Source organism: Piliocolobus tephrosceles, chromosome 2, assembly GCF_002776525.5.
Source record: "Piliocolobus tephrosceles isolate RC106 chromosome 2, ASM277652v3, whole genome shotgun sequence".
Taxonomy (NCBI): domain Eukaryota; kingdom Metazoa; phylum Chordata; class Mammalia; order Primates; family Cercopithecidae; genus Piliocolobus; species Piliocolobus tephrosceles.
The window spans coordinates 93,320,810-93,346,757 of record NC_045435.1 but is presented as its reverse complement, the minus strand read 5'-3'; the positions used below and the strand labels follow the sequence as shown (position 1 = coordinate 93,346,757).

General features: G+C 40.7%; 1 protein-coding gene across 4 annotated transcripts in view; it reads left to right on the top strand.

The window, feature by feature from the left end:
- SNRK (SNF related kinase) overlaps positions 1-22,600 on the top strand; it is a 65,263-nt gene extending 42,663 nt beyond the window's left edge. For 3 of the 4 annotated variants that reach the window (XM_026454871.1, XM_026454869.1, XM_026454868.2), the window contains 4 exons: positions 3,380-3,521; positions 12,119-12,331; positions 14,836-14,970; positions 18,807-22,600. In XM_026454871.1, coding sequence (XP_026310656.1) covers positions 3,409-3,521; positions 12,119-12,331; positions 14,836-14,970; positions 18,807-20,025 — 1,680 coding nt within the window. In that variant the 5' untranslated portion in view covers positions 3,380-3,408 and the 3' untranslated portion in view covers positions 20,026-22,600. The remainder of the gene's footprint in view (positions 1-3,379; positions 3,522-12,118; positions 12,332-14,835; positions 14,971-18,806) is intronic. The other variant, XM_026454870.2, reaches the window with a different exon arrangement.
- The last annotated feature ends 3,348 nt before the right edge of the window (positions 22,601-25,948 follow it).

The following is a 25,948-nucleotide window of genomic DNA, read 5'->3' as shown; positions in this document are numbered from 1 at the left end:
TAAAATGAATGTTATATTAAGACAGATACCACTTCCCACCCCCATTTGTGAAGGAATATGGTGGATAATTTTTGTTGATGCCATTCTTAGTCCTATAATACCAGATGTCTAATTCTGGGGACCCAAGCTCCTGAATCATCACCTTTTTTTTTAAAAAACCTCAATTACTAAGAATAAGAAGCTTTCCCTGTTTCTTCTCCCTCTCATCTCAAACCGTGTTGGCTTTGTGCCTCCTTGAACTTACTTACTGTCTGTTTCCCATATCTGTTTTGCTAATTTCCACTGGAGCATCCTTAGTGGCTTGGGAGGCTTGTAAGGACAAGGGCATCTCTCATTCATCTCTGTCTGCTATGCCAAGAACAGTGCCTGCCACAGATGAAGCGGGGCAGGGCAGCAGCAGCCACCTTTGAATGTTTTCTCTGTGCTGAATACTTAGCATGGATTCTGTTTTAATTTATTTAATGCCCACAGTAGCTTTACAAGAAAGTAGATAACTATTAGTACTCCCGTTTTAAAGATTGGGAACACATTTTAAAATAGTTTGGCTAAAGTAATAGCACTCTGTTTAGTGGCCTGTTTTTATTCTTTCCTTTGGCCCTTGGGATGAAAACGTAAAATTATTCAAAGACAAAAGTAAAGTAAGAAGAGAAATAAAAAGTCTGGAAAATAAATATGTGGAATAAATGGCCCCTTGAATAATCACATTGTCTCAGTGGGAGAGTCATTTGCCCTCTCTGAAACTTAGTTACCCTGCTGTTCTTTTCTAGTTTAAATGCTTCAAATTATGTCATTTAGCTTAGCCAACTACTTGACATAGAATTGTATTTCTAAGTTTTTCAACCTTTTAGCATGTCTATATTTAGAAATTATTTGAGCCTTAACTGGAAACTGCAGTTTTATGTTGCTTTTCTTCTAATCGTGTGTCACATCATAGCAAGCAGAGTGTGTTAAGGTGATTGGACAAATCATCCTGAAGAGAGAATTTCCAAATCAATTGAACTTCTTGTTTGTGAGGCTAATCTTTAACAGAAAAAGAAAGTTTTCTTCAGTCAAACAAGAATGTTGGGTAATTGTTAGTTGATATTTATATTGTTCATTATATTTTTAAAACGTTATTTTGAATAATTGCACTATCAGATACCCAGTTTGGCATGGACAAGAGGTAAAAAACCAAACTGGTTTATGCACAGTTATAGTATGAGATAGTACAGGAAATAATGTAATTAAACTCATTTTATAAAAGTTGATGTTTTGTAGGACTTATATGGAAAGATATATATTTATCGTATTCCAAATACATATGTATTAGTAGTTAGGTATGATTATAAGTAGTCGCGTTAAACATTGTCAATATTTGAACAACAGAAGAAAAAGTTTTTAACTACCTGGATTTTTATTGTTTATGTATTTTCATTGTAAGCCATTTAAAATCATCCCCTATTTTGCTGTGGAGGGATAGCCAAGTATATATTATTTTTTTAAACTTGGTAGGTTACCCTCCTTGTATAATGGACATAGTTGGAAAGGTGGGATTTACTTTACAGTGAATTTCTACAACATAACTTTTTGTAAATGCAGGACACATTGCAATAAAGGGAGAATAATTGTAATTGCCACTTGTTCACAGTGGTGGCTTGGGAGTTGGGACAAGTGACCCAAAATAGCAGGTTCAAGTGGTACAAAGAGAATTTAAGTTAAACATCAACTGTATAAATGTCCTTTAAAAAAATCTTAAGGTACTGCTAGGACTGGGGTTATAGATGCTTTTCACTGGCCATTTAAAGAATAGATGTGATTAGTCACCATTATTAAGATATGTTTGATTTTTGAATGGGAATGGCCCTCTGGATTCCAAAGTCAAGGCAAAGAAATGAAAGTGAGTAGAGTGGACTCCTGAGTGAGCTTGCTGTCCAGGGACAGATAATGCATGCATTCAAAAAGCAATGTCAGACCTCTTAGGGACACTGCAGAGCCAAGGGTTTGGACTGAATGATCCACAGTTACCTTTCATCTTCATTTATGTAAATGTTTAATTTCAGTCTGTTTTTTTTCATCTGATTCATTAGTTTCCATCGGAGTATCCTTAGTAAAATTTATTGTACGTATAGAAAAATCACATTGTGTGTAACTTTTGAGTTTCTGCCTTTGTGGCCAGTCTTTGTTTAGTTTGAACCAAGGAAAAGATATTTTATTAAGTTTTAATTATCTTGGGAAATAACATGGAACCTACATTATTTTGGGTGTTTTGGGTGTTTTAAGTTTAAATGGAAACAGCAGTTGAATGTTAACAGATGTGATGACAAAGGCCGTGTGGTCTGCCCTTCCATTCACTTTTAAGCCTTTTGTGGTCTAGAATACTTCTTGGATTGGTTTCTAATTATGTGAATGTTTATATTATCATGTTTGTTCTTTAGTTTCTGGAATGAATAAATGATTTGTGATGCCTTTCCTAAGTCCTTTTCATCTTAAAAATTTTTTTTCATCTGAACAAAAGATCATTTTCCCATATGATTGATGGGTTTGCTTTTTATTTAATGATGAAAGAGGTAAGGAGTTGTTTCTTACTGTCAGAGTTAGTCTAATGCTAGAGTTGAGAGGTCCTTAGATGTCAGGTAGTCCAGCCTTACCATTGGTGCAGAAATGCCTTATGCAGAATTTTAGACAGATGTTTGCCCTGCCTTTGCTGGAATACTTTTAGTGATGGATAACTCACTGCCTTTTCTGGTATTGTAACAGCTCCATTGAGTAGTTCCCCATTTTTAAGCTGAAGTGTGCCTCTTGGTTACTTATACCTTTGGTCCTAGTTTCATCCTCTGGAGTAATACATAACCAGTCTTTTTCCTGATTGACTAGATTGATGGCCATGTTTCTTTCCTCCTTGAGCTTTAATTTTCTTGCCTATAAAATGACATGAGTGACTTCACCTGGTTACTTCACTAGCATTGAGGTAAAGAACAACTTGAGATAATTGTGACCTTAGGCAAAATTCTTTTCAGATCTCAGAGTATTAATATATTAGTTTTATTTCTGGTATATATTCTAATGGGAGAAACAGCAGTGTGTTGTCTGTTGGCTTGGGCACCTGGATAGATACTTTGCAGTTGATGTTATTGCTATATTAACAAAGACATTAGTTTATCTCTTCATTGAACATTCATTGACCGTTCACTGTTTACTAGCACTTACTATAAAAACAGTGAAGAAGACAGACACCTTCCCTGCCCTATTGGGGCTTCGTTTCCTTCATGGATGTTTGTACTTTGAGATATAAATGCTTTTGACTGCTCAAGATAAAATATTATTGTTAGCCCACTTTTACTCTTAATGTTTTTGGTTTTCTAATTAGTCCAGTATTTAAAAGTATGTCTTTGATTTATAGATATTTGGAGTCTGGGAGTGATCCTTTTCATGTTGGTGTGTGGGCAGCCACCCTTTCAAGAAGCCAATGACAGTGAAACACTGACAATGATCATGGATTGCAAATATACAGTACCATCCCATGTGTCTAAAGAGTGTAAAGAGTAAGTAAAAAAAAAGTATGTGGAAACTTTAAGGACTCAGATTAAAACCAGAAGTTTTAATTCCATTAACATGTCAAGAAAATGTGAGAGGACTTCAAACATTCAAGCATCTGGGTTCATTTTAATTTTTGAATTTAGTATTTCTACTGTTGTTAAGAGTGTTTGGTGGGGGGGGGGAGTGGTTAACCCCTGAATATGATCTGAAATTTAATATTAGAGTACAAAATGTATTCATCTATTTCTTATTCAAGAAATAATATTACATGCCTCTTCAGCCTTCAGGAGTGGCGGTTATTTCACTTGAAGTAAAGAAATACCATGGCAACTACCTTTCTTTGCATGAGCAAAAAGCAAGATCACCTGGAATAGTTTTAAGTTCCAGATAAGAGTTAGGGCATTTTCTTTCCTGAATAGACCATCAACACACTATTTTAGGGTTTACATAGTACGTCTCATAATTTTCTTCACACACGCCTCCTGCCAATTGACTAAAGCTGTTTAGGTTTATGCAACTATGGGAAGCCAGCAACAAAAAGTATACTCGATTATTTGGAATTTAAATTAGTACATAGTACTATGATAATGTGTAGTGAGAAATATAGTAATAGAATAGAACTGTTGGAAGTTCAGTATTTCATTGACATTGTAAGTGACATTTTTTAAATGACCTCAGCTGAGGTTATAGCCACTACTTAGAGGACTTTGCTGTAGAAACAGTTTTGAGTTTCTCCTATCAACTGGTAAGAAGGAAATCTGATTGCTTGAGGAATTTTTTTTCTCTAAGTGAAGCCCCATCTCAGGTGGATGTTTAAGAACTTAGGTATTCAAGGCTGAGGCGGGTGGATCACGAGGTCAGGAGATCGAGACCATCCTGGCTAACACGGTAAAACCCTGTCTCTACTAAAAATACAAAAAATTAGCTGGGCGTGGAGGCGGGTGCCTGTAGTCCCAGCTACTTGGGAGGCTGAAGCAGGAGAATGTCGTGAACCTAGGGGTGGAGCTTGCAGTGAGCCAAGATTGCGCCATTGCACTCCAGCCTGGGTGATAGAGTGAGACTCCGTCTCAAAAAAAAAAAAAAAGACCTTAGGTATTCAAACTCTGGATTCAAATATTGACTTCTCCATTTACTAATGATGTCAGAGTGGTGGAAACTACCATATAGGGTTATTGTGAAAATTAAATGAATTAATATGTGTAAAGCTCTTAGCTCGGTCCTTAGCACATAGGAAACTATGAATATTGATGATGATTATTTTTATGACCTTACTGTTAACTATTCTCTACCCCAGGAAGCAGGGCAGCTGTCTGGGGGCATACGTTGTCTGCATGTTGAATGTTTGTGATTCATGTTATAATTCAAGTAGTATTTCCACAGCTTCTACTGAAAATGCTTATTTTTATATTGATATATATATCATTCAAATAAGTATACAGTGTATATGTAGTAAAATGAGTACCTATGTACCCCATTATCTAGCTTAAGAAGTAGAACAGTTCCTAGTGTCTAGTAGCTGTGTCTCCCTCCTAGAATTATTATTTTTAATACTTATTGGGGCTGGGTGCAGTGGCTCACACCTGTAATCCCAGCACTTTGGGAGGCCGAGACAAGCGGATCACAAGATCAGGAGTTCGAGACCAGCCTGACCAACATGGTGAAACCCTGTTTCTACTAAAAATACGAAAATTAGCTGAGTGTGGTGGCATGCGCCTGTAATCCCAGCTACTCAGAAGGCTGAGGCAGGAGAATCACTTGAACCCGGGAGGTGGCGGTTGCAGTGAGCTGAGATCATGCCACTGCACTCCAGCCTGGGTGACAGAGCAAGACTCTGTCTCAAAAAAATAATTATTATTATTGGCCGGGCGCAGTGGCTCACGCCTGTAATCCCAGCACTTTGGGAGGCCGAGGCGGGTGGATCACGAGGTCAGGAGATCGAGACCATCCTGGCTAACACAGTGAAACCCCGTCTCTACTAAAAATACAAAAAGTTAGCCGGGCGTGGTGATGGGGCACCTGTAGTCCCAGCTACTCGGGAGGCTGAGGCAGGAGAATGGCGTGAACTCCGGAGGCGGAGCTGGCAGTGAGCCCAGACCGCACCACTGCACTCCAGCCTGGGTGACAGAGCGAGACTCCATCTCAAAAAAAAAAAATATTATTATTATTGGGGCCAGGCATGGTGGCTCACGCCTGTAATCCCAGCATTTTGGGAGGCCAAGACGGAAGGATCATTTGTGCCCAGGAGTTCAAGACCAGCCTGGGAAACACAGGGAGACCCTGTCTCTACTAAACAAACAAAGAAAAATTAACCATTTATGGTGGCCCATGCCTGTGGTCCCAGCTACTGGAGAGGCTGAGGTGGGAGGATGGCATGGGCCCAGAAGGTCGAGGACGCAGTTAGCTGTGATTGCGCCACTGCACTCCAGTCTGGGTGACAGAATAAGACCCTGTCTCAAAAAAAAAAAAATTATTGGGACTATTTAGGTTTTTAACCTTTTTCCTGTATCAGTTTTGCTAAGCTGTGTTTTTTAAGGGACATGTCTGTTTTATCTAATTTTTCAAATGTATTAACCTCAAGTATTTATCTTTTTTATTTTTTTGAGATGGAGTCTAGAACTGTCACCAGGCGAGAGTGCAGTGGCACAGTCTCAGCTCACTGCAGCCTCTACCTCCTGGGTTCAAGCGATTCTCCTGCATCAGCCTCCCAGTTAGCTGGGACTAGAGGTGCACACCACCATGCCCAGCTAATTTTTGTATTTTTAGTAGAGACAGTGTTTCACCATGTTGGTCAGGATGGTCTCGATCTCTCAACCTCATGATCCACCCACCTCGACCTCCCAAAGTGCTGGGATTACAGGCGTGAGCCACTATGCCCAGCCTATAGTACCTTTTAGTTGTATTTTTTAAGTCTATAAGAAGTGTGAATATATTGTCCTTTTTTATTTCAATAGTGATAATTTGTGCTTGTTTGTCTTGATCAGTTTTACAAGAAGTCTGTTATTTTATTAGACTTTTTCTAAGAACTACCTTTTGCTTTTATTAACAATTAAAATTTTTGTTTTATGTTTTCTTAATTTTCTTTTCTCTTGTCTGTAGTATTTCATGCCACTCACTTCCATGGGCTAATTCTATTCTTTTTCTTTCTGTTGTCAGATACTTAGCTCACAAATTTCCCTTTTCTGATGTAATAATTTAAGGCTATAAATTGCCTTCTGATACCATTTTAGCTGCATCCCACTGGTTTTGATTTATAGTCCTTTTGCTATTATTCAGTTCTAATAAGTATTTTCCAGTTTGTGTTGATTTATTATATGTGTGAGTTTTTTACAGGGGTGTTTTACATTTCCAAATCTATGGCATTTTTCTAATTAGCTTTTTATTGATTTCTACCTTAATTGTGTTATGGTCCAAGAATAATAGCCTCTATGGTACCAGTGTTGTTTTTGTTTTTTTGGTTTTTCAAATTGCTGAGGCTTGCTTATGGCCTAGCATAAGATCTTTTTGTTCTGGAAAATAGTGTATATTTTCCAATTTTGGAGTTCTGTATAAATCCTTAAGATCAAGCTTTTTGATTATGCTGTTCAAAATTATTTGCATCCTTCCTCTGAGTTTTTTTTTCTCCTAGTTGATCAGTTACTGAGATATTCTTCCACTGTGATGGTAGATATGTTTTATTCTTGGAGCTCTGTCAGTTTTTGCTTTGTTTTGAGGTAATGTTATTAGGTGCAAACAAGTTGAAAACTGTCTTATCTTCCCATTCTATCAGTTTGTATCAATGAGGTAATGGCCCTCTTTAGTACTGCTTTTTTGCCTTAAAGTCAGTCTGTGTTGTCTAATTTTAGCCACACCAGTCTTCTGTTGGTTACTATTTGTGTACTGTATAATTTTTCTTTCTTTTCTTACTTTAAACTTCCCATTGTTCTGGTTTTAAATACATCTTTTTTTAACAGACTGGAGCCAAGTTTTTCTTTAATCCCATCTGATCATTTTTGTGTTTTAAATGGAGAGTTTATTCCATTTACATTTATTGTAGTCACTGATAGATGTAGATCTATTTATGCCATCTTTTTATATGTTTGTCCTACTTGTTTTTTTTCTTTTTCTTTTTTTTTTTTTTTTTGAGACAGAGTCTCGCTCTGTTGCTCAGGCTAGAGTGCAGTGGGGCGATCTCCACTCACTGCAAGCTCCACCTCCCGGGTTCATGCCATTCTCCTGCCTCAGCCTCCCGTGTAGCTGGGACTACAGGCACCTGCCACTGCGCCTGGCTAATGTTTGTATTTTTAGTAGAGACGGGATTTCACCATGTTAGCCAGGATGGTCTCGATCTCCTGACCTTGTGATCCGCCCGTCTCAGCCTCCCAAAGTGCTGGGATTACAGACGTGAGCCACTGCGCCCAGCCTATTTTTTCTTTTTACCCCATTCTTCTTTGGAGTTGATGGAGGATTCCTTTCCTTTCCCTTTCGCCGCCTCCTTTCTCTTTTTCTTTCTTTCTTCCCTGTCTCCCTCCCCTTCCTTCCTTCCTCCCTCCCTTCCCCTCCCCCTCCCTCTGCCCTCCCTTTCCTCCCCTCTCCTTCCCTCCCTTCTTCCCTTTCCTTTCCTCCTTCCCCTCCCTCCATCCTCTCTCTTGCTTCTCCCTCCCTTGCTCTCTCTCTCTGTCCTCCCTCCCTCCCTCTTTCTTTTCTTAGGGTCTTGCTTTATTGCCCAGGCTGGAATACAGTGGTACAATCATACATCGCTCACTGCAGCCTTCAACTCCTGAGCTCAAGTGGTTGTCCTGCCTCAGCCTCCTGAGTAGCTAGGACTACAGGTGCTTGCCACCATGCCTGGCTAATTTTTAAACTTTTTGTAGAGACTGGGTCTCACTATGTTGCCCAGGCTGTTCTCGAACTCCTGGTCTCAAGAGATCCTCCAGCCTCTGCCTCCCGAAGTGCTGGGATTATAGACATGAGCTACCACGCCCTGCCAAAGTTTTTCTTTTTCCCCTCATTTGACTTTCTCCCTGAATTAGCTAGGAAGTTATAGTCTGTTATTTTAGTGATTTTTCTACCTGTTTTAACACAGATACACATTTTTTTGTTTATTTTTGTTTTGGTTTTGGTTTTTTTTGAGACGGAGTTTCACTTGTTGCCCTGACGAGTGCAGTGGTGCGATCTCAGCTCATTGCAAGCTCCGCCTCCCAGGTTCACGCCATTCTCCTGCCTCAGCCTCCCGAGTAGCTGGGACTACAGGCGCCCGCCACCATGCTTGGCTAATTTTTTGTATCATTAGTAGAGACGGGGTTTCACCGTGTTAGCCAGGATGGCCTCAATCTCCTGACCTTGTGATCCACCTGCCTTGGCCTCCCAAAGTGCTGGGATTACAGACGTGAGCCACCGTGCCCGGCCAAATATACATGTTTTTATACCTTTTTTTTTTCTTTTTTGAGATGGAGTCTCACTCTGTCGCCCAGGCTGGAGTGCAGTCATGCAATCTTGGCTCACTGCTGCCTCCACCTCCTAGGTTCAAGTGATTCTCGTGCCTCAGCCTCCAGAGTAACTGGGATTACAGGCACCCGCCACCACACCTGGCTAATTTTTTGTATTTTTAGTATTGACGGGGTTTTGCATTTTGCCCAGGCTGGTCTCGAACTCCTGAGCTCAGGCAATCCACCTGCCTCAGCCTCCCAAAGTGTTAGGATTACAGGCATGAGCCACCATGCTCAGGGGCCTCATGTTTTTATACTTAATTTAACAAAAACTACAGCTGATTCTTATTACTTTTTTGGGGAGGGGTGGGGAATGGTCTCACCCTGTCACCCAGGTTGGAATGCTGCAGTGCAATCATGGCTCACCACAGTCTCGACGTCAGCCTCAAGTGATCCTCCCAAGTAGCTGGTACCACAGGTGCAAGTCACCACACCTGGCTATTTTTTTTTGTTTTTTATTTTTTTTATAGAGATGGTGTATTAGTCTATTTTCATACTGCTATAAAGAACTTCCCCAGACTGGGTAATTTTTAGAGGAAAGAGATTTAATTGACTTGCAGTTCAGCATGGCTGGAGAGGCCTCAGGAAACTTAGAGTCATGGCCGAAAGTGAAGGGGAAGCAAGGCGCCTTCTTCACAAGGCAGCAGGAAGGAAAAGGAACTCAGAAGAAGCTACTGAACACTTAATAAAACCATCAGCTCATCATCACTATCAGGAGAACAGCATGGTGGAAACTGCCCCCATGATTCATTTACCTCCACCTGGTCTCTCCCTTGACACGTGGGGATTATAAGGATTATAATTCAAAATTAGATTTGGGTGGGGACACAAAGCCTAATCTTATCAGTGTCTGATATGTTACCCAGGCTGGTCTGAGACTCCTAGACTCAAGCCGTCCCTCCACCTCGGCCGTCCCTCCACCTCGGCCTTCCAAAGTGCCGTGATGACGGGCATGAGCCACTGTGTCCGGCCTCTTTATTCTCTTCTTGAACAACACAAAATCTTTAGAATATTTTAACTACCATACAATATTTTAATAATTTTTCAAATGCCACAAAGTAGATATGATTATCATTCTACACAGTTAAAAATTTCATATTTACCCAGATGCTTGACAGAAACTGTTGACCCTTCCAAGTGGAATCACACTATCCTGTCAAAATAAAATTGTGTAGAATTTGTTTGGACGAACATGTGTTGGTGATAAGCATTCTCAGTTTTTATTTGGAATGTCTTCAAGTTATGTATGCTCCTAAAAGATGGTTTCATTGAGTATAGAATTCTAGGTTGATAGTTATTTTCTCTCAGCTCATGGAAGATACTATTCCACTATTTTCTGGCATTTGTTGTTGCTGTTGAGAAGTCAGCTGTCCATCTTATCATCTTGTTGTCTCCACGTAGGTGTCCTGTCTTCACTTAGGCTGCTTTAAGATTTTCCGGGATACGTTAGGCTTAGTGGTTCAGGATTTGTGCTCTTTGATGAATTTTGGAAAATTCTCAGCCATTATCTTTTCAAATATAGTTTCTTCCTGATTTTCTCATTTCTCTCACTCTGTCTTCTTCTTGTTATAAAACTGTTTTATATTACCTATCTCAGTCTGTTGATACAGTTATTTCCTTAATTTTATCTTACATTGATTCTGTGTCTAATTTTTAAATTTTGTTTGTTGATTTTGTTTTTAGTTATAGTGATTATTTTTCATTTTAGAAGCCCTATTTAGTTTTTTCTCCATTGCCTAGTAATTTTATGTATAGTAGCTTTATTTATAGTATAAAGTATCATCTTTAGTTCACTGGCTATATTATTTTCAAGATTCTCTTTCATGTCCTAAACATATTTAACACGGTTACATTTTACATCTGAAAATTTCAGTATCTGAAGTATTTGCATTCTGAGTTTGCTTGTTTCCAAGGTCTTGCTATTGGTAACTTGTTTCTTTTGTGGTTTTGACTGATATTCTTTGTAATGTTATTTGGAGAATTATTTGAGGCTGGTTTTCAGTTACATTCCTACAGGAGGGGTCTGTATATTTACTTTACTAGTTGCGCAGGAGTGCTTCCAGCTGAAAGCACTATAAATTAACTTCTGTGTACCACACAGATATCAATAGTTTGGAACACAGACTTGTGTGAGGACCGGCTTGTAGTAAGAAGTTCTAAGTTGTTTCTCATTTTTCTTTTACCCTTACATCAAAGCTGGAGTCCTAGCTCTTTGCAAGGACTCTAGTTGTACTATCTACCTTCAGTAGGCCTTACACATTATATTCTGTTATATGCATCCAACATAGCCTGTAAAGCTGAAGCAGATGTCATTCACTTCATAAGGGTTCTGCTTTTACTTCATTTTTAGTTGCTGAGTGTTACTTATTTATTCTGCCAAAATGGTGCCTTTAAATAAAATATTTTCCTAAAAATACATTACATGGGCCGGGCGCGGTGGCTCACGCCTATAATTCCAGCACTTTGGGAGGCTGAGGCGGGCAGATCACTAGGTCAAGAGATCGAGACCATCCTGGCCAACATAGTGAAACCCGTCTCTACCAAAAATACAAAACTTAGCTGGGTGTGGTGGCTCATTCCTGTAGCCCCAGCTACTTGGGAGGCTGAGGCAGGAGGATCGCTTGAATCCAGGAGTTAGAGGTTGCAGTGAGCCGAGGTCGCGCCACTGCACTCCAACCTGGTAACGGAGCGAGACTCTGTTTCAAAAAAAAATAAAAAATAAAAAAAAATTATGTATTTTAGTTGTCTTCATCAGAAGCATCATTTATTTTTTTCTGAAGCAGAAGTGGGCTTGTGTACTCTATTCTGTATGTCATTGCTGATCATTGAATTTGATTCTGGTATGTCACTAAGCCAGCAGTTAATTCAAGAACAGATGTTGATACCTATAGTTAATTCTAGATGATAGGGAGCTCTTATTTATGCATTTGGCTTATCAGTATACCCGGAGGTTGTGATTTTTTATTTTATGACTACAGTGGTACTAAATTTTTATTATTCCCATCTGCCCCACTGCCACCACTAGTGCACCTAATTTAATTGATGGTATAGGAAATCATTTTTATTAATAAAATGATCCATCATTACTAATCCTTGCAAGCAGTTTGCTTTAACAATGGACTTACCTTCCATTCCAGCCTGATCACACGGATGCTACAGAGAGATCCCAAGAGAAGGGCTTCTTTAGAAGAGATTGAAAATCATCCTTGGCTTCAGGGAGTGGACCCTTCACCAGCCACAAAGTATAACATTCCCCTTGTGTCATACAAAAATCTCTCGGAAGAGGAGCACAACAGCATCATTCAGCGCATGGTGCTTGGGGACATAGCGGATCGAGACGCCATTGTAGAGTACGTCAGTGCCTGTCAGTACAGGGGGCCACAGGTTTAGGATTCTTGGAATGGGCTCTCTCTACTTAACACAGCCTTTGGACACCTGTGTAATAGGTGGCAAGAGTTGTGTCATTTATCTCTAAAGTTCTTGGCCCAGGGTCTGACACAGGGTTTTTTTGGTGTTTTGGTTTTATGCTAGTGAACAAGTAAGCCATTGCTGGGTGGTGTCAGTGAGTGCTGTGACCTTTTTCCCTTTCTGTAGGGGTGGAATGAAACAGCTTGTTTTGTATCCCAGTATATACCTTATCTGTAGCACTATTCTCATTCCTCTGTCTCCTTCTGGTCCCCACAGTGAGTAGGGAGAAGAGTACCACATGCCTAGAGTCCTCTAAATCAGGAGATGGTAAATGGTGCCGGCCACACATTTTTATAAGTGAAGTTTTATTGGGCCACAGCCATGCCCATTCATTTAAGTATTGTCAGTGGTTGCATTGTGCTACAATGGCAGAGTGGTTGTGGGAGAGACCACATGGCCCACAAAGCCTGAAATATTTATTGTCTGGCCCTTGAGAGACCCTGCTGCAGCCACCTGGAGTCTGCAGGTTATACAAGTTGTTAATTACATCCTTTAAAACCAAAGCCAGTTTTTAATAAACAGTTTGGAATCAAAGATAATACAGAGAAAAAATGTATTTTCTTAGTTCTGATAATGATTAAAATCTGTAAGAGGTCCTGACTGTAAAAATAAGGAATATTTCCACAAATTAAAGGTCAAAGGTTATTTAATGTGTTGGATGAAACAGTTGGGTATGTTGGAAAGAGAGTATGCCCTAGAAGGCAAAAAAAGGGGTTCCCATCAGGAGGGCCCTTTCGGGATTTGATCCAGTTCGCTGACTTGGGGGACGAGAAGGCTGTGGGCTGGACCTGCAGACCCCTGCCGTGTGTCTTCCTGCCACACGCATGCCCAGTGGAAGGCTCTGATCCCCAAGAAGGGCAGTGTCTATATAAAGGACACTTTAGAGTGTTTTATATTAATGGAAAGAAAGGTTTATAAAAATAAACTCAGGTTCTTAATTTTGGTTTAAGTACAAATTTCTATAAGTTTCCAAATGTATTATGATTCTTTACAGTATTGACTCACAGCTACTTAAATGACCTAAACATGTGACAAAGACAGGATATTTGCTGTTTCTGCTACAGACACTCACTTTTGGAATGTGTAGAAAATGATTTTTCACTTTTGAGTGGATAAAAGGCTGTTTATATCGCTTTGAACTGGCCTTATGTTCTTAGCTTAAAACATATATATGCAGTAGTGTCATCTAGAACTACTTAGTTAATATAAATCCAATTATAAATCCAAAAGGTAGTACAATTTAAATGGTTGAGGTGACTCCAGTTTGCCAGTTTGCTGGTTTCCCGATAGCTGGGCGAGCCAGTCTTGCTGTCCCCTCAGCTAGCCTTACTCCGTGCTTGCTGCTCACGTCATGAGAAGCTGCTCATTCTGAGGGTGACTCCTGAGTTCCAACACACACCTTTGTCTCACAATACATTTCCAAACCCAAGCCAACTCCTGTATTCAGTACTTTGCTGAAGAAACTAATAAGTCATTCTACCCTTGAATTTTACCTTGGACACTTCCTTTGGAATCGCATGCCTCAGCCTGCCCTGCCCCCATTAGTTGTGACCCCAGTGTACATTTTGAAAAATGGGTGTCTACTGTTGCTTCTTTCCTGAGTGTTCATTGTGTAAGTATTTTCAGTAACTACAGAAAGTTTCTGAAAACCATAGTTACGTATTTCCTGGCCTTGTGGGATCCACCAAAGCACGCCCCAGTATATCCTGTGACAGGCCAGCTACAAAAGAGTGGGCAGGGCTGTGGACCTTGTTGGGCCTTGTGTCCCAGCACCGTGTCTAGCCAGACTGGGTACTCGGTGAGCATTAGTTTTTAAATGGATGAATGACTACATTGACCTTATTCACAGCAATTAATGATGACATACTTTCAATTTCTTTAATAATTCTGTAGTGTCTAAATTGCCAGTAAATGCAGAGGGAGTATGAAAATAAAAACATTTTCTAATTTTTCTGACTGATATTAGTACTTCAGTGCACATTCATGTAACACAGACTTCGTCTTCATTTCATACTTCTAGTGGAAGCAAGTAAGCCACCTGAACAGACACTGTACACACAAATCCAGATTTTGAATAATGCATGCACTCATTATCTTAAGTGTCTAAAACTGATGTCTAACTCAGCTGCTGTTGGCATTTTGGATTTTTCTCTCATTTATGAAAAATGTTCATAAAAATATGAACATTTTTATGCAGTTGTTTTTAGAATTTTGAGTGACCTAAATAGCTACTAGTTTAATTTTTTTTTCTGGTTTGCATTTTTTGCATAATTTTAAAGATTCCAGCCATTGAATTTAACTTGCATGTGCTTTTAAAAATCAGTTCTGCTTCTTGTAAAAAACCTCCTGATATGGCTGACGTTTGCTCTCACCTTGTTTTCCTTAGAGCCCTGGAAACCAACAGGTATAACCATATCACAGCCACGTACTTCCTGCTGGCTGAAAGGATCCTGAGAGAAAAGCAAGAGAAAGAAATACAGACCAGATCTGCAAGCCCGAGCAATATCAAGGCCCAGTTTAGGTGAGAAAAAAATCTTCACTGATTTTAGTAAGTTTAACGTTTTGAAATAGCGAACTTTTTTTTTTTTTTTAATGCTTCCTAACTCTTTGGGGCAAGAGAGCACAAACAGTGATGATGGCCTCATTGCAGAGGCCACACCTGGGCTCTTCGGGTGTACATGAGGGTCTGGGTTCCGTCGTCACCGGGGATGCCGTCCCCTCCTGGGCTCAGTGGGGATGGGCCGTGTCTGTTGGCATGGTCAGGAAAACATGTTTGGAGAAGCAGCCTCACGCCAGAGTGTCTTGCTAGTTATTTTCATTAAATTCTTCCAACTCCAACATGTATTAATCTGTTATTTTCTTTAGTTTTTCATTCTAGGAACAAGGCTGAATTTTCCCTCAGTTATTTGAAGTAATTTTTAAAATTAAATAGAGTATTGTTATGCCACAGTGTTCTCTCAGGATTTCCAGAATTGGATAGTCACATTAGCTAGTTGATTTCTTAGCTGCTTGACCTTGGGAGGTTGCTTAACCTCTCTATGACTTAGCTGCCCAATCTGTAAAACAAAAGTAACAATGCTATTTACCTCATGGGGTTGTGGAGAGGAATGATGAATTAACACATGTAAAGCACTTAGAACCAGGGCTTTGTGTGTTTGCCGGACCCTGCTGGGAATATTTTACCACCATTATCTTCAATAAAGTCAGAACGTGCTGCTCCCCAAGCCTTTTCTAACCTCCTCTCTCCTCCTCCTCTTCCTCCTCCTCTCTTCCAGCCTTCCCACTTTGCTTTTTCTTCTGCCAGAGTAACTTTCCACTTAAAATCAAAGCATGGAAAAGGCTTACTTTTTTCATTATCATTATGAAATTTATTTCAAGTTTATCTTTATGCACTCAGATAAAGTAACCCATGGAACTGTAGTTCAAAAACAGAAGAGTGCTCCTGATTCTGAGTAAAGCTGTGTGTACCTCCAAATATTTATGAATATATGTGTGTGTGAATATTATTGTGAATAATAATAATATGATTGTAAAAGATTAAGAAAGCCATTTCGATTTTAAGTTACTTGCTGTTGTCTCGTCATGTGAACTTTGTTGCTTGGGTGGAGTGGCAGAGTAGGGGGAGGAAAACATTCCCAGCCTGCCAAACAGTAAAGATTTAGAAGTCTAGTTTAACTAGAACGTGAATTTAGTAACTTTATTCATATCTTGGATGCATTCCTCTGTAATAAAAACTAGGCACACTGTCTAGTGTCTGCCTAGAAGAGGACTGAACCCAGGGAGTGAGGGGATTCTTGAGGATGAGATAAACCAGATTGATGCTCAGAAGTTACGGTCAACCTAGTCCTGACCCGAGCTCCCTGGCAAGAAAAAGTAACCCCAAGGCAGATCATCACTACTTGCCAGGTGCACCGAGACTGGCGCTACCACCGGCCTTCTGGAGGAGAGAATATTTAGATTTGAACTCTTCTATTCAGTGAAACATACCAGAACTCAGTTTAAAGCTGATTGTATATGTGAGACTAACATTAGCTATAAAGAAATAGTAGGCCAGGCACAGTGGTTCAACCCTTTGGGAGGCCAAGGCGGGAAGATCCCTTGAGCCCAGGAGTTCATGACTAGCCTGGGCAACATAGACCCTGTCTCTATAAAAATTAAAAATAAAAAGAATTTAAAATACTAGAGCTTTCTGAACTGTTTTCCTTTTGCTGTCATGAGGACTCTGAAGTGGAGAAGCTATGTGCGCCTTTTTTTCTATGGCACAGGACCCACTGGCAGTGGCAATGTCTCCTGACTTGCCTTCTCTTTGTTGTCAGTGTAACTTTATTGACAAGACCCTGGACCTCCCTTGGTTCCATTGCTGGGTATGCCTTGTGGTCAGAATGACCTAGGAGGTGGAAACCTGGACTGAGTCAGGAGACTGTATTTAAAATGGCAACTAGCTGGAAGGAAGGGTCAGGCCAGTGAGAGCCACAGCCACAGAGAACAGATACATGCTGTGTGCACCAGTGGGTAGTCCGGAAGAATTGGTGACAGGCTGGTTGAGATGGGTGTTTAACTGGAGACTGATACCCAGCCTCTCAGTTGGGCTGGGTGTCTTCGCAGGCAGATCGGTAGGCAGGTTCTGGAGTCCAGGGGCAGAGTCCTAGACCTGGAATTGAGCGAGAACACAGGGACTCCACTAGAGAATGAAGTCCCAGATGCCATCTCAGGAATGTAGGTATAAGATGTGGCTTAGCTGAAAGGAGTGGTGTTGGTACAGATGGGATCCTGCAGCACTGAGGTGGTGTGGTATTTGGGAGTTGTCAAATCAAGTAGCTTAAGGTTTCTTAAATTCTAGAACGGATTCTGTTTCAGATATAGTAGCATTAACTTTGTTAAAAATATGAATAATTGTAGGGTTGTCCCAGGACATTTGTATGGAAGAACATGAGGTCTAGGCATTTAGAATTATTTCTAATTGAGAACTCTTATGACTGACTGTGTCCGGGGCCTGTCTGCAGACCCCAGAGACTCTTCCTCCAGCCTGCCCTGTAGAGCCGAGGACAGCACTGTTGGAACTCTCTAGGGAGGAGCCAGATAGCAGGGTAGGCATCTCATAGACTGCAGCCAGATAGTTCTGGAATGGAAAATCAAGAAGTTAACCCAGAAGCAGGACGTGGCCACACAGTGTTAGCCATTGTTCGGTTATGACCACTTCAGAGAATACTGCTTCTTAGCTTCAAATTTAAATGTTTTTCTTAATGACACGTTTATTTATTAAAGGAGAACCTGTGCAAAACAAAAGAAAACTTGCACATAGCAAGTCTAGTCGATATTCCACATACAATGGCCACTGGTAGAATTTTGTTCCTGCCTTTATTATTATAACTATATTACTATGCCCCCTGGGGAGAGAGGATAGTTGACAATTCAGAGATGTTTATTCAGAATAGCAGCTAGAGAGCCTCATTTAAAAAATTCATCTTCTCTGGGAACCAAGCAGTATTCTTGTTACTTTGGCAACTCCAGGTTAGGAGATAAAATCAAAGTTTAAATAATGGCGAATTTTGCTATTCACTACTCTTGTATGGGCATTTAAAAATATACTTATTTAAGGCTGGCACTGTGGTGTGCGCCTATAGTCCCAGCTATTCAAGAGGCCGAGGTGGGAGGATTGCTTGATATCTCCGGGGGTCAGGGCTGCAGTGAGCCGCATTCATGCCCTTGCACTCCAGCCTGAATAACAGTGAGACCCTGTCTCAAAAGACAGACATTTTTATTTAACCTAGTGAGTTTAATTGGAGAAGAGATTTTTATATGATTTTGTATGATATATATGTGTTACACATGTAACTTTTCTTTCTATTCAGATCCATTGAACTGTTTCCATTTCATTTTATAAACGCCAAGTTCTTACCCCATGGTAAAATCAGGAGCCCTAGAAATTTCAGGTGAATTTTATTTGTAGTAATATACCTTTAAAGGTTGTGATCTAAGAACCAAAGAAACAAAACGTGTGCTGTTCAGGTTTTGCTTTGCCAGTAGCCTCCATGGGCTTTTAAAAAATGTTTATCTTGTAGTATAAAGCTTTTGTATAGAAAAGATGGAGTAGCTTTTTGCCCTGTTTTCTTTTCTGACAGCTGTGATGAAGTTGTCACTTGGCCAATAAGCCACAAACTGAACCATGTTTCAAAACCACATTCGCCCTTCTGGTGGCCTTGCTGATGTTTACAGGATGTTGAATGGGTTTGCAGGGTTGCTGCTTTTTTCTTTAAGTCTGTAGATTTTGTCCCAGTAAGTTTGATGTGATGTACTTTACTATCATCTGCATAATGATTATATGGCTTTCCCCCCTCCAATCTATCTGTTACATAGGCAGTCATGGCCAACCAAAATTGATGTGCCCCAGGACCTTGAGGATGACCTCACCGCCACTCCTTTGTCCCACACGACTGTCCCTCAGTCTCCTGCTCGGGCTGCTGACAGTGTCCTCAATGGCCACAGGAGCAAAGGCCTGTGTGACTCGGCTAAGAAAGATGACCTCCCCGAGTTGGCTGGACCAGCACTGTCTACGGTGCCACCCGCAAGCTTAAAACCCACAGCCAGTGGGCGGAAGTGTCTGTTCAGGGTGGAAGAAGATGAAGAGGAAGATGAGGAGGACAAGAAACCCATGTCCCTCTCAACACAAGTGGTTTTGCGCCGGAAGCCATCTGTGACCAACCGCCTGACATCCAGGAAGAGCGCGCCCGTCCTCAACCAGATCTTTGAGGAAGGGGAATCTGATGATGAGTTTGACATGGATGAGAATCTGCCTCCCAAGTTGAGCAGATTAAAGATGAACATAGCTTCTCCAGGTACAGTTCACAAACGCTACCACCGGAGGAAAAGTCAGGGCCGGGGCTCCAGCTGCAGTAGTTCGGAGACCAGTGATGATGATTCTGAAAGCCGGCGGCGGCTCGATAAAGATAGTGGGTTCACCTACTCCTGGCACCGCCGGGATAGCAGCGAGGGGCCCCCTGGCAGTGAGGGGGATGGCGGGGGCCAGAGCAAGCCGAGCAATGCCAGTGGAGGGGTGGACAAGGCCAGCCCCAGCGAGAACAATGCTGGTGGGGGCAGCCCCTCCAGCGGCTCAGGTGGCAACCCCACCAATACATCGGGTACCACACGCCGCTGTGCCGGCCCCAGCAGCTCCATGCAGCTGGCCTCTCGCAGTGCTGGGGAGCTCGTTGAGAGCCTCAAACTCATGAGCCTCTGCCTCGGTTCCCAGCTTCATGGGAGCACCAAGTACATTATTGATCCACAGAATGGCTTGTCGTTTTCCAGTGTGAAAGTCCAAGAGAAATCTACGTGGAAAATGTGCATCAGCTCCACAGGGAATGCAGGGCAGGCCCCTGCAGTGGGCAGCATAAAGTTTTTCTCTGACCACATGGCGGATACCACCACTGAACTGGAACGGATAAAGAGCAAGAACCTGAAAAATAATGTGCTGCAGCTACCTCTGTGCGAAAAGACCATCTCTGTGAACATCCAGCGGAACCCTAAGGAGGGGCTGCTGTGTGCATCCAGCCCAGCCAGCTGTTGCCACGTCATCTGACTGTGGCCCCATCTGGCCGCTAGCAACGCTTCCTGCTCAGAGCAGTGAAGACCGGCTCACTTCACTGTTCCCATTTGGTTTTACTGTTTTAAAGTGGGCGTTAGGAGCAATTATTTATTACCTTTCCATTTGTTCGCCTGATGATGTGACAATGCATGGTCTTTGTGCATGCTGCTAGACACTTCTTTTCTTTTCCAGCCGAAAAGCCTATTATGTAATTTTTACATTCATAATTTTAATGTGGATGATCAGGATTAAATTAAGATGTATATCTGGAACCTCTTATAAATGGAGCACTTAGAAATTTGATGTTCTGCACTTAACTTAGAGAAAAAATGCTTTTCTTTGTGAAAAATCTGAATTCCTGTCCTGACCTTCTGTGATGTGGAAACTCTGGGCTCTGAGACACACTCTCTGGTGTCTGAGACAGAACCAAAGCAATAACGTTGTGATGCCCACAGGCCTGGAGCCAGCTAGCGACCTTGTGCCGCCCAGCCGTCCGTGGTCTGTGCAGAGCAGAGGACAGTGAGTGTCTGCACTGAGAACCTTAAAACAACAATTTGAACATACCCACACCTGTTTGTCTTAAGCTATAGTGTAAAAACAAAGTTCGGGCTCTTAAAATTTAACTGAAAAAGATTTCCTTGTTTTTGTAATAGGTGAGATAAAGTACTTAGATTTATAAGGCAGCTTCCCCTGTAGTGATAAATTACAAGCAGACAATCTTCTTTTGTAATGTGATGAAGTGATGATGTCTTAACTCTACTTAGAGAGTGTATGTCTGTCTAACAGAACAAAAAGATGCTCTGTGTAAATTCCTTCCTGTAGGGCACACTGCAGGATTTCCATGTAGATAGAAGAACTATAGGGCCTAGTACAGAAGGTGCACACAAATGTTGGCAAAGTTAAAACTCTATGAATTAAAACCTACTGGGATTTGGTTTTTAGGAGTTTGGTAGTTAGGTTATCTCTTGTTATTTTCATTCAGTTATATTCATTGGCTCAGCTAGCTCTGAATGAAAAATATACATAAAAGGGTAAAATTCACACATACAGCAAACAAAAATGCACAAAGCCTGCTTTGTAACTTTTTTTTCTGGAATTGCTTTTCACTTTGCCTTTTCCTGCCAAAACAATAATCAAAGAACTCTTGCTTTAACCTATTCCTGTACAAAGACTGCTTTTGACCAGAGAATCATCTGTTGTGGCATTTTATCTTGTAGGACACTGTATATTGCAAATTGCTAATTATGGAAGGGGCCAGTTGCTGTTTTTTCATGCAGTGCCCTGGGAGTCTTAAAAGCAGTGCTTAGCAACATTGGTGATAGAATGTGGCTGGGACCCAGGGCCTTTCCCCACTCTTCAGCCCCACATCATGTCTCTGAGGTGACGGACTGAGATGCATCTGGTCCTGTAATTCGGAGAGTGGGCGGATCACCAAAGAACTGCATTGCTGTGGTCACTGTTTCTTCAAGTACACACTGACTCTGCTACTTTAGGATAAATATATTTTACTCAGAACTCTGAATTTCACAGTATACTTACTAAACTAAGTAAAAATGATACTTAAAATACTTATTTTACTTTCTAGACCTAGGCTAGATATGTTTTAAGCTACAGCTCTAGTTCATTGTGGTATTTATAATTTGAAAGCTATGAGAATAGATGTGTGGGTGAAGCCATAGAACATATTTGCTTGAAATTCTTGAGCAGGGATCTTATAAAGGGCCAGAAATAAGATGTGTGGTTCACATAGATAGTGAGCGTAACATCTGTATTAAACGTAGGAGCGAAGTTTATAAAGGGCATTGGCAATAAACTCTTTGTTGCAGCTGTTTTCCAAGCAGTGTAAATACTTTTTCCTGTGATTATGTATAGCCTTGGAATGGCACCTTTTAACTAACCCATATGTGTTTGGTTTCAATGGTTTTTTATATTCAGATGTATATATGGTGCTCACTTTAGGATCAGCAGTGTTGACCATTTATGCTGCATAGCTGTATTATAGCCTTATTAGTTGTTTGGTTGACCCTCGGGGTGTACAAATGTCAGTCTGAGTGGTGTCTTACTCCTTTGTTTATAAGTGAATGATTGTGCATGTGTTGTATGTCATAGTATGTCATCACATAAAAGGGAGGGAGCGAAAAACCATTACATTAAGATAATATTGGACCAAACTACTTACTTGCTGTAAACAGTTACTTGTACCCCTTAACCTGTCTTCAAAAGTTGCATAGAGTTACAGTAGTGTATAAATTAAATATTGTGGAAAAACAGTCTTGTATTTTTCTGTATGTGTGTATATATATAATTATGTACTTCTGGCAATTCTATCTGTATTTAAAGATGTGACAATCTTGACACCAATTTTAAGAATAGCTGTGAGACCGAATTAAAGATAATCCCTACCAAGTGAAAATTGATGTGTGTTAAGAGGGTACAGAATTATCAACTGATGTGGTCAGTTGCTTCCAGTGCTAGTTGATTTCCCTCATCGTGTAAACATTGACAGGTATGTGACAAATGGGAAAAAATCCAAATAATAAAGTGACATATTGGTGTTCAGCAATATAAACCGTGTCCTGTGTTGTATTGCTTCTCATGAGTGCAGCTTTGTGTGATCCCACCTCAGTTAGACCCAGCCTCCTCCATGCCCTGTGCCCACACCACCAGATGTGGCTGAAAAAGTACAGTCATTACTATGTTTAAACTCATGGCCACAAATAAGAGGTGGGGCCAGGGTGCCCTTTAAGTATACTTTCTCTATTTCATCTCCTTTCCTCACTCTGCTGGTCACCATGCTGCCTAACTGAATAAAGGGAAGCAATGGGAACTGCCACAAGTTCTCACCTCTGCCTTCCTCCCTTCCTTCATACACATACCTCCTGTTACTGTGATTCCAAGGTGAGCTACTCTTAATCAATTCTCACAACCATTACCATAATCGACTTTCACCCCACCCCCACTCCAACCCCCCAAAAAAGAAATCTTGTGCCCTTTGGCATACTTTACCTTTGTCCGCAACTCACCTTACTCCAGCCTCATGCAACCACTTCCTGTGATCCATTTTCAATCCCATGTTAGAATCTGATAAATTGCTCACTCTCTTCCTTACGAACTTCCCATCTCTCAGTATCTCACTTCTGCCTTGCTGCTCTTCAAGTCCAGTGGTACTTCCTCATTCTTCCAACCTCTTAAATTTGGAATGTCCCAAGGTTCAATTCTGGACCCCTGCTCTATCTGCAGTGACTCCTCATCTCATTTAGTCTAGTATCTATATGCTGATAGAAGCCCAAATTATATTTAGCCCACATAGCCTGGGAACACTGAATTTCAACTACCTATTTGACTTTTCTACTTGGATGTATCTGTGTGTCTACAGCATCTCAATTTTTACAAGTTCAAAACTCCTAATCTTTCCCCTCAAATCCTTTTACTAGTGCACCCATCTTAATAAATAGCAACTCCTAGCCTTCAATAGTTTCATACAAGCAGAAAATCTTGGTGTCATCTACTTTTTCATCCCAACATTCAGTCTATGAGCAAATGTTACTTGCCTTTCAAAGTTGACAACTTCTCGTTGCCGCCACCACTACCACTCTAGTCCATGGCACTCAACTGTAAATGCCTCCTAAAGGGTTTCCCTGCTTTTGCCCTTGTCTTTCTCGTTTCTCATACTCACTTAGCAGTATGAGAGATAATTTTAAAGGCTAAAACATACCATGTTTTGAAAGGTGTTTAGTTTCCAAATATTTGGGGTTTTCCCACATACGTTTCTATGATTTTTGGTTTAATTCCATTTCTATCAGTGCATGCTTTGTACAGTTTAAATCTTTTGAAACTTGTTTTATGGCTCAGCATATGACCTATCTTGGTGAATGTTTCCTGAGTACTTGGAAAATGCTATTGGTTGAGTATTCTACACATGTCAGTTCGTTCAGGTTGGTTGATAATGTTCAAGTTTTCTATATTCTTACTGATTTTCTGTGTCAATTATTGAGAGAGGAGTGTTGAAATCTCCAACTATAGTTGTGGATTTGTCTGTTTCTCCTTTTAGTTCTAGCAGCGGTAGTTTAGAAAATTTGAAGCTCTGTTGTTTGGTACGTATACATTTAAGATTGTTATGTCATATCAATGGATTGATCCCTTTCCTCATGAAATGTTCCCTCTTTATGCCTGGTAAATTATTTGTTCTGAAATCTACTTTGTGTGATAGTGATATAGTCACTCCAGCTTTCTTTTGACTTATGAGAATATATCTTTTTCCATTCTTTACTGTTAACCTATTGTGTGTTTATGTTTAATGTTTGTTTTTTGTAGATATCATATAGTTAGAGCTTGCTTTTTCATCCCAGCAGCAAATGTGTCTTTTATTGAGGGTTTAGATGATGTATTACATTTAGTGTAATTGTCCATATGGTTGAGTTTAAACCTACCTAGTTTTCCATTTGTCTCGTCTTTTTCCCTCTTTTACTACCTTGTTTTGGTTTAACTGAGCACCTTTTGTTACTCCATTTTATCTCCACTATTGGCTTATTGGCTGTACCTCTTGCTTCTCAGTGGATGCAGTAAGATTTGCAATACATGTGTTTTATTATATCACAGTCTATCTTAATGTATCACTTCATGTAGAGTATAAAAACCTTGCAACTGTATGCCTCTACTTTCCTCTTCCTGTTCTTTATACTACTGTTGTCATACATTTTATTTTTGTATATATAAATATTGTTTTAACTAGTTTTTAAGGGATTAAACATGGGTTGGGGGGAGTATTTTAGCTACATATTTGTCACTTGCAGCACTCTTCATTTCTTTGTGTAGACCCACACTTTGGTTTTCCTTCTGTCTGTAGAACATTCTTTAACATTTCATATAATGCAAATCTGCTGGCATTACATTCTGTCAGCTTTTGCTTGTCTGAAAAATTATTTTTCCTTAAAGATATCATTGGGTATAAAAATTGATTTATTTTTATTGCAAAGCTGGACACTGAATTTTACATTGTTGAATGCTGGAATTTTTTGTATTCGTATATGAAGTGTTGGATTTCATTTTGGAATGTAGTTATTTAAAATAATTGGATCATTCATGTCTCGCTTTTAAACTATTAGGGTAGATCCTGAGCAGTCTTCAGTCTAGGGCTAATTTGGCCCACTACTGAGGCAGTACCTCTCTAGGGACTCGTGAGATTTTTCTCTTCCGGCTGGTAGGAACATGAACTATTCGCAGCCTTGGGTAAGTTCTGAGCATTGTTCAGCCTGCTGCTTTCCAGTGGTTCTTTCTCCAGCTTCGGGTAGTTTTCTCATAAGTACTGATCAGTACTCAACCAAAGACCACAGATTTTCTTTCGGAGCTTGCTCACTATCTGTGCAACTCCCTCCTCTCTGCCCTGCACATTGATCTTGAACTTCAAACTACTTGCTCAACTCAACCAGACTATTTGGGCTCTCCCTCTCTGTGTTCTGGCAACTGCCTTTGGGCAGTCAGCTGGGGCATTCAACTCACAAGGCTCACCTCATTTGCCTCCCTTCTCTCAGGGGTGTTGCTCAATGTCTGGAAACTATTGCTCCATATATTTTGTTTGGTTTCTTAGTTGTTTAAAGCAAGAGGGTCAATCAAATTCCTCTAATTCCATCATGGCCAGAAACAGCAGTCTAAATAGTGGGTCACTCCCCTGCTCAAAATCCTTCCATGGCTTCCATCTCAGATTTAAAAGTCTAATCCTGTGTGGTGGCCCACAAGGCCCTCGTCTGTCCTCTGCCCCAGTTACCACATCTGCTTCTCTCAACTTGCTCATTCAGCTCTGGCTGCAATAACCTCCTTGCTAGTTCTTGAAGAGGCCAAACACAGGACGCGTCAGACTTCAAGTGGCTATTAATCCATGGCCCTTCTGCCCCCTACAGCTGCTCAGCAAGGAAGAGGT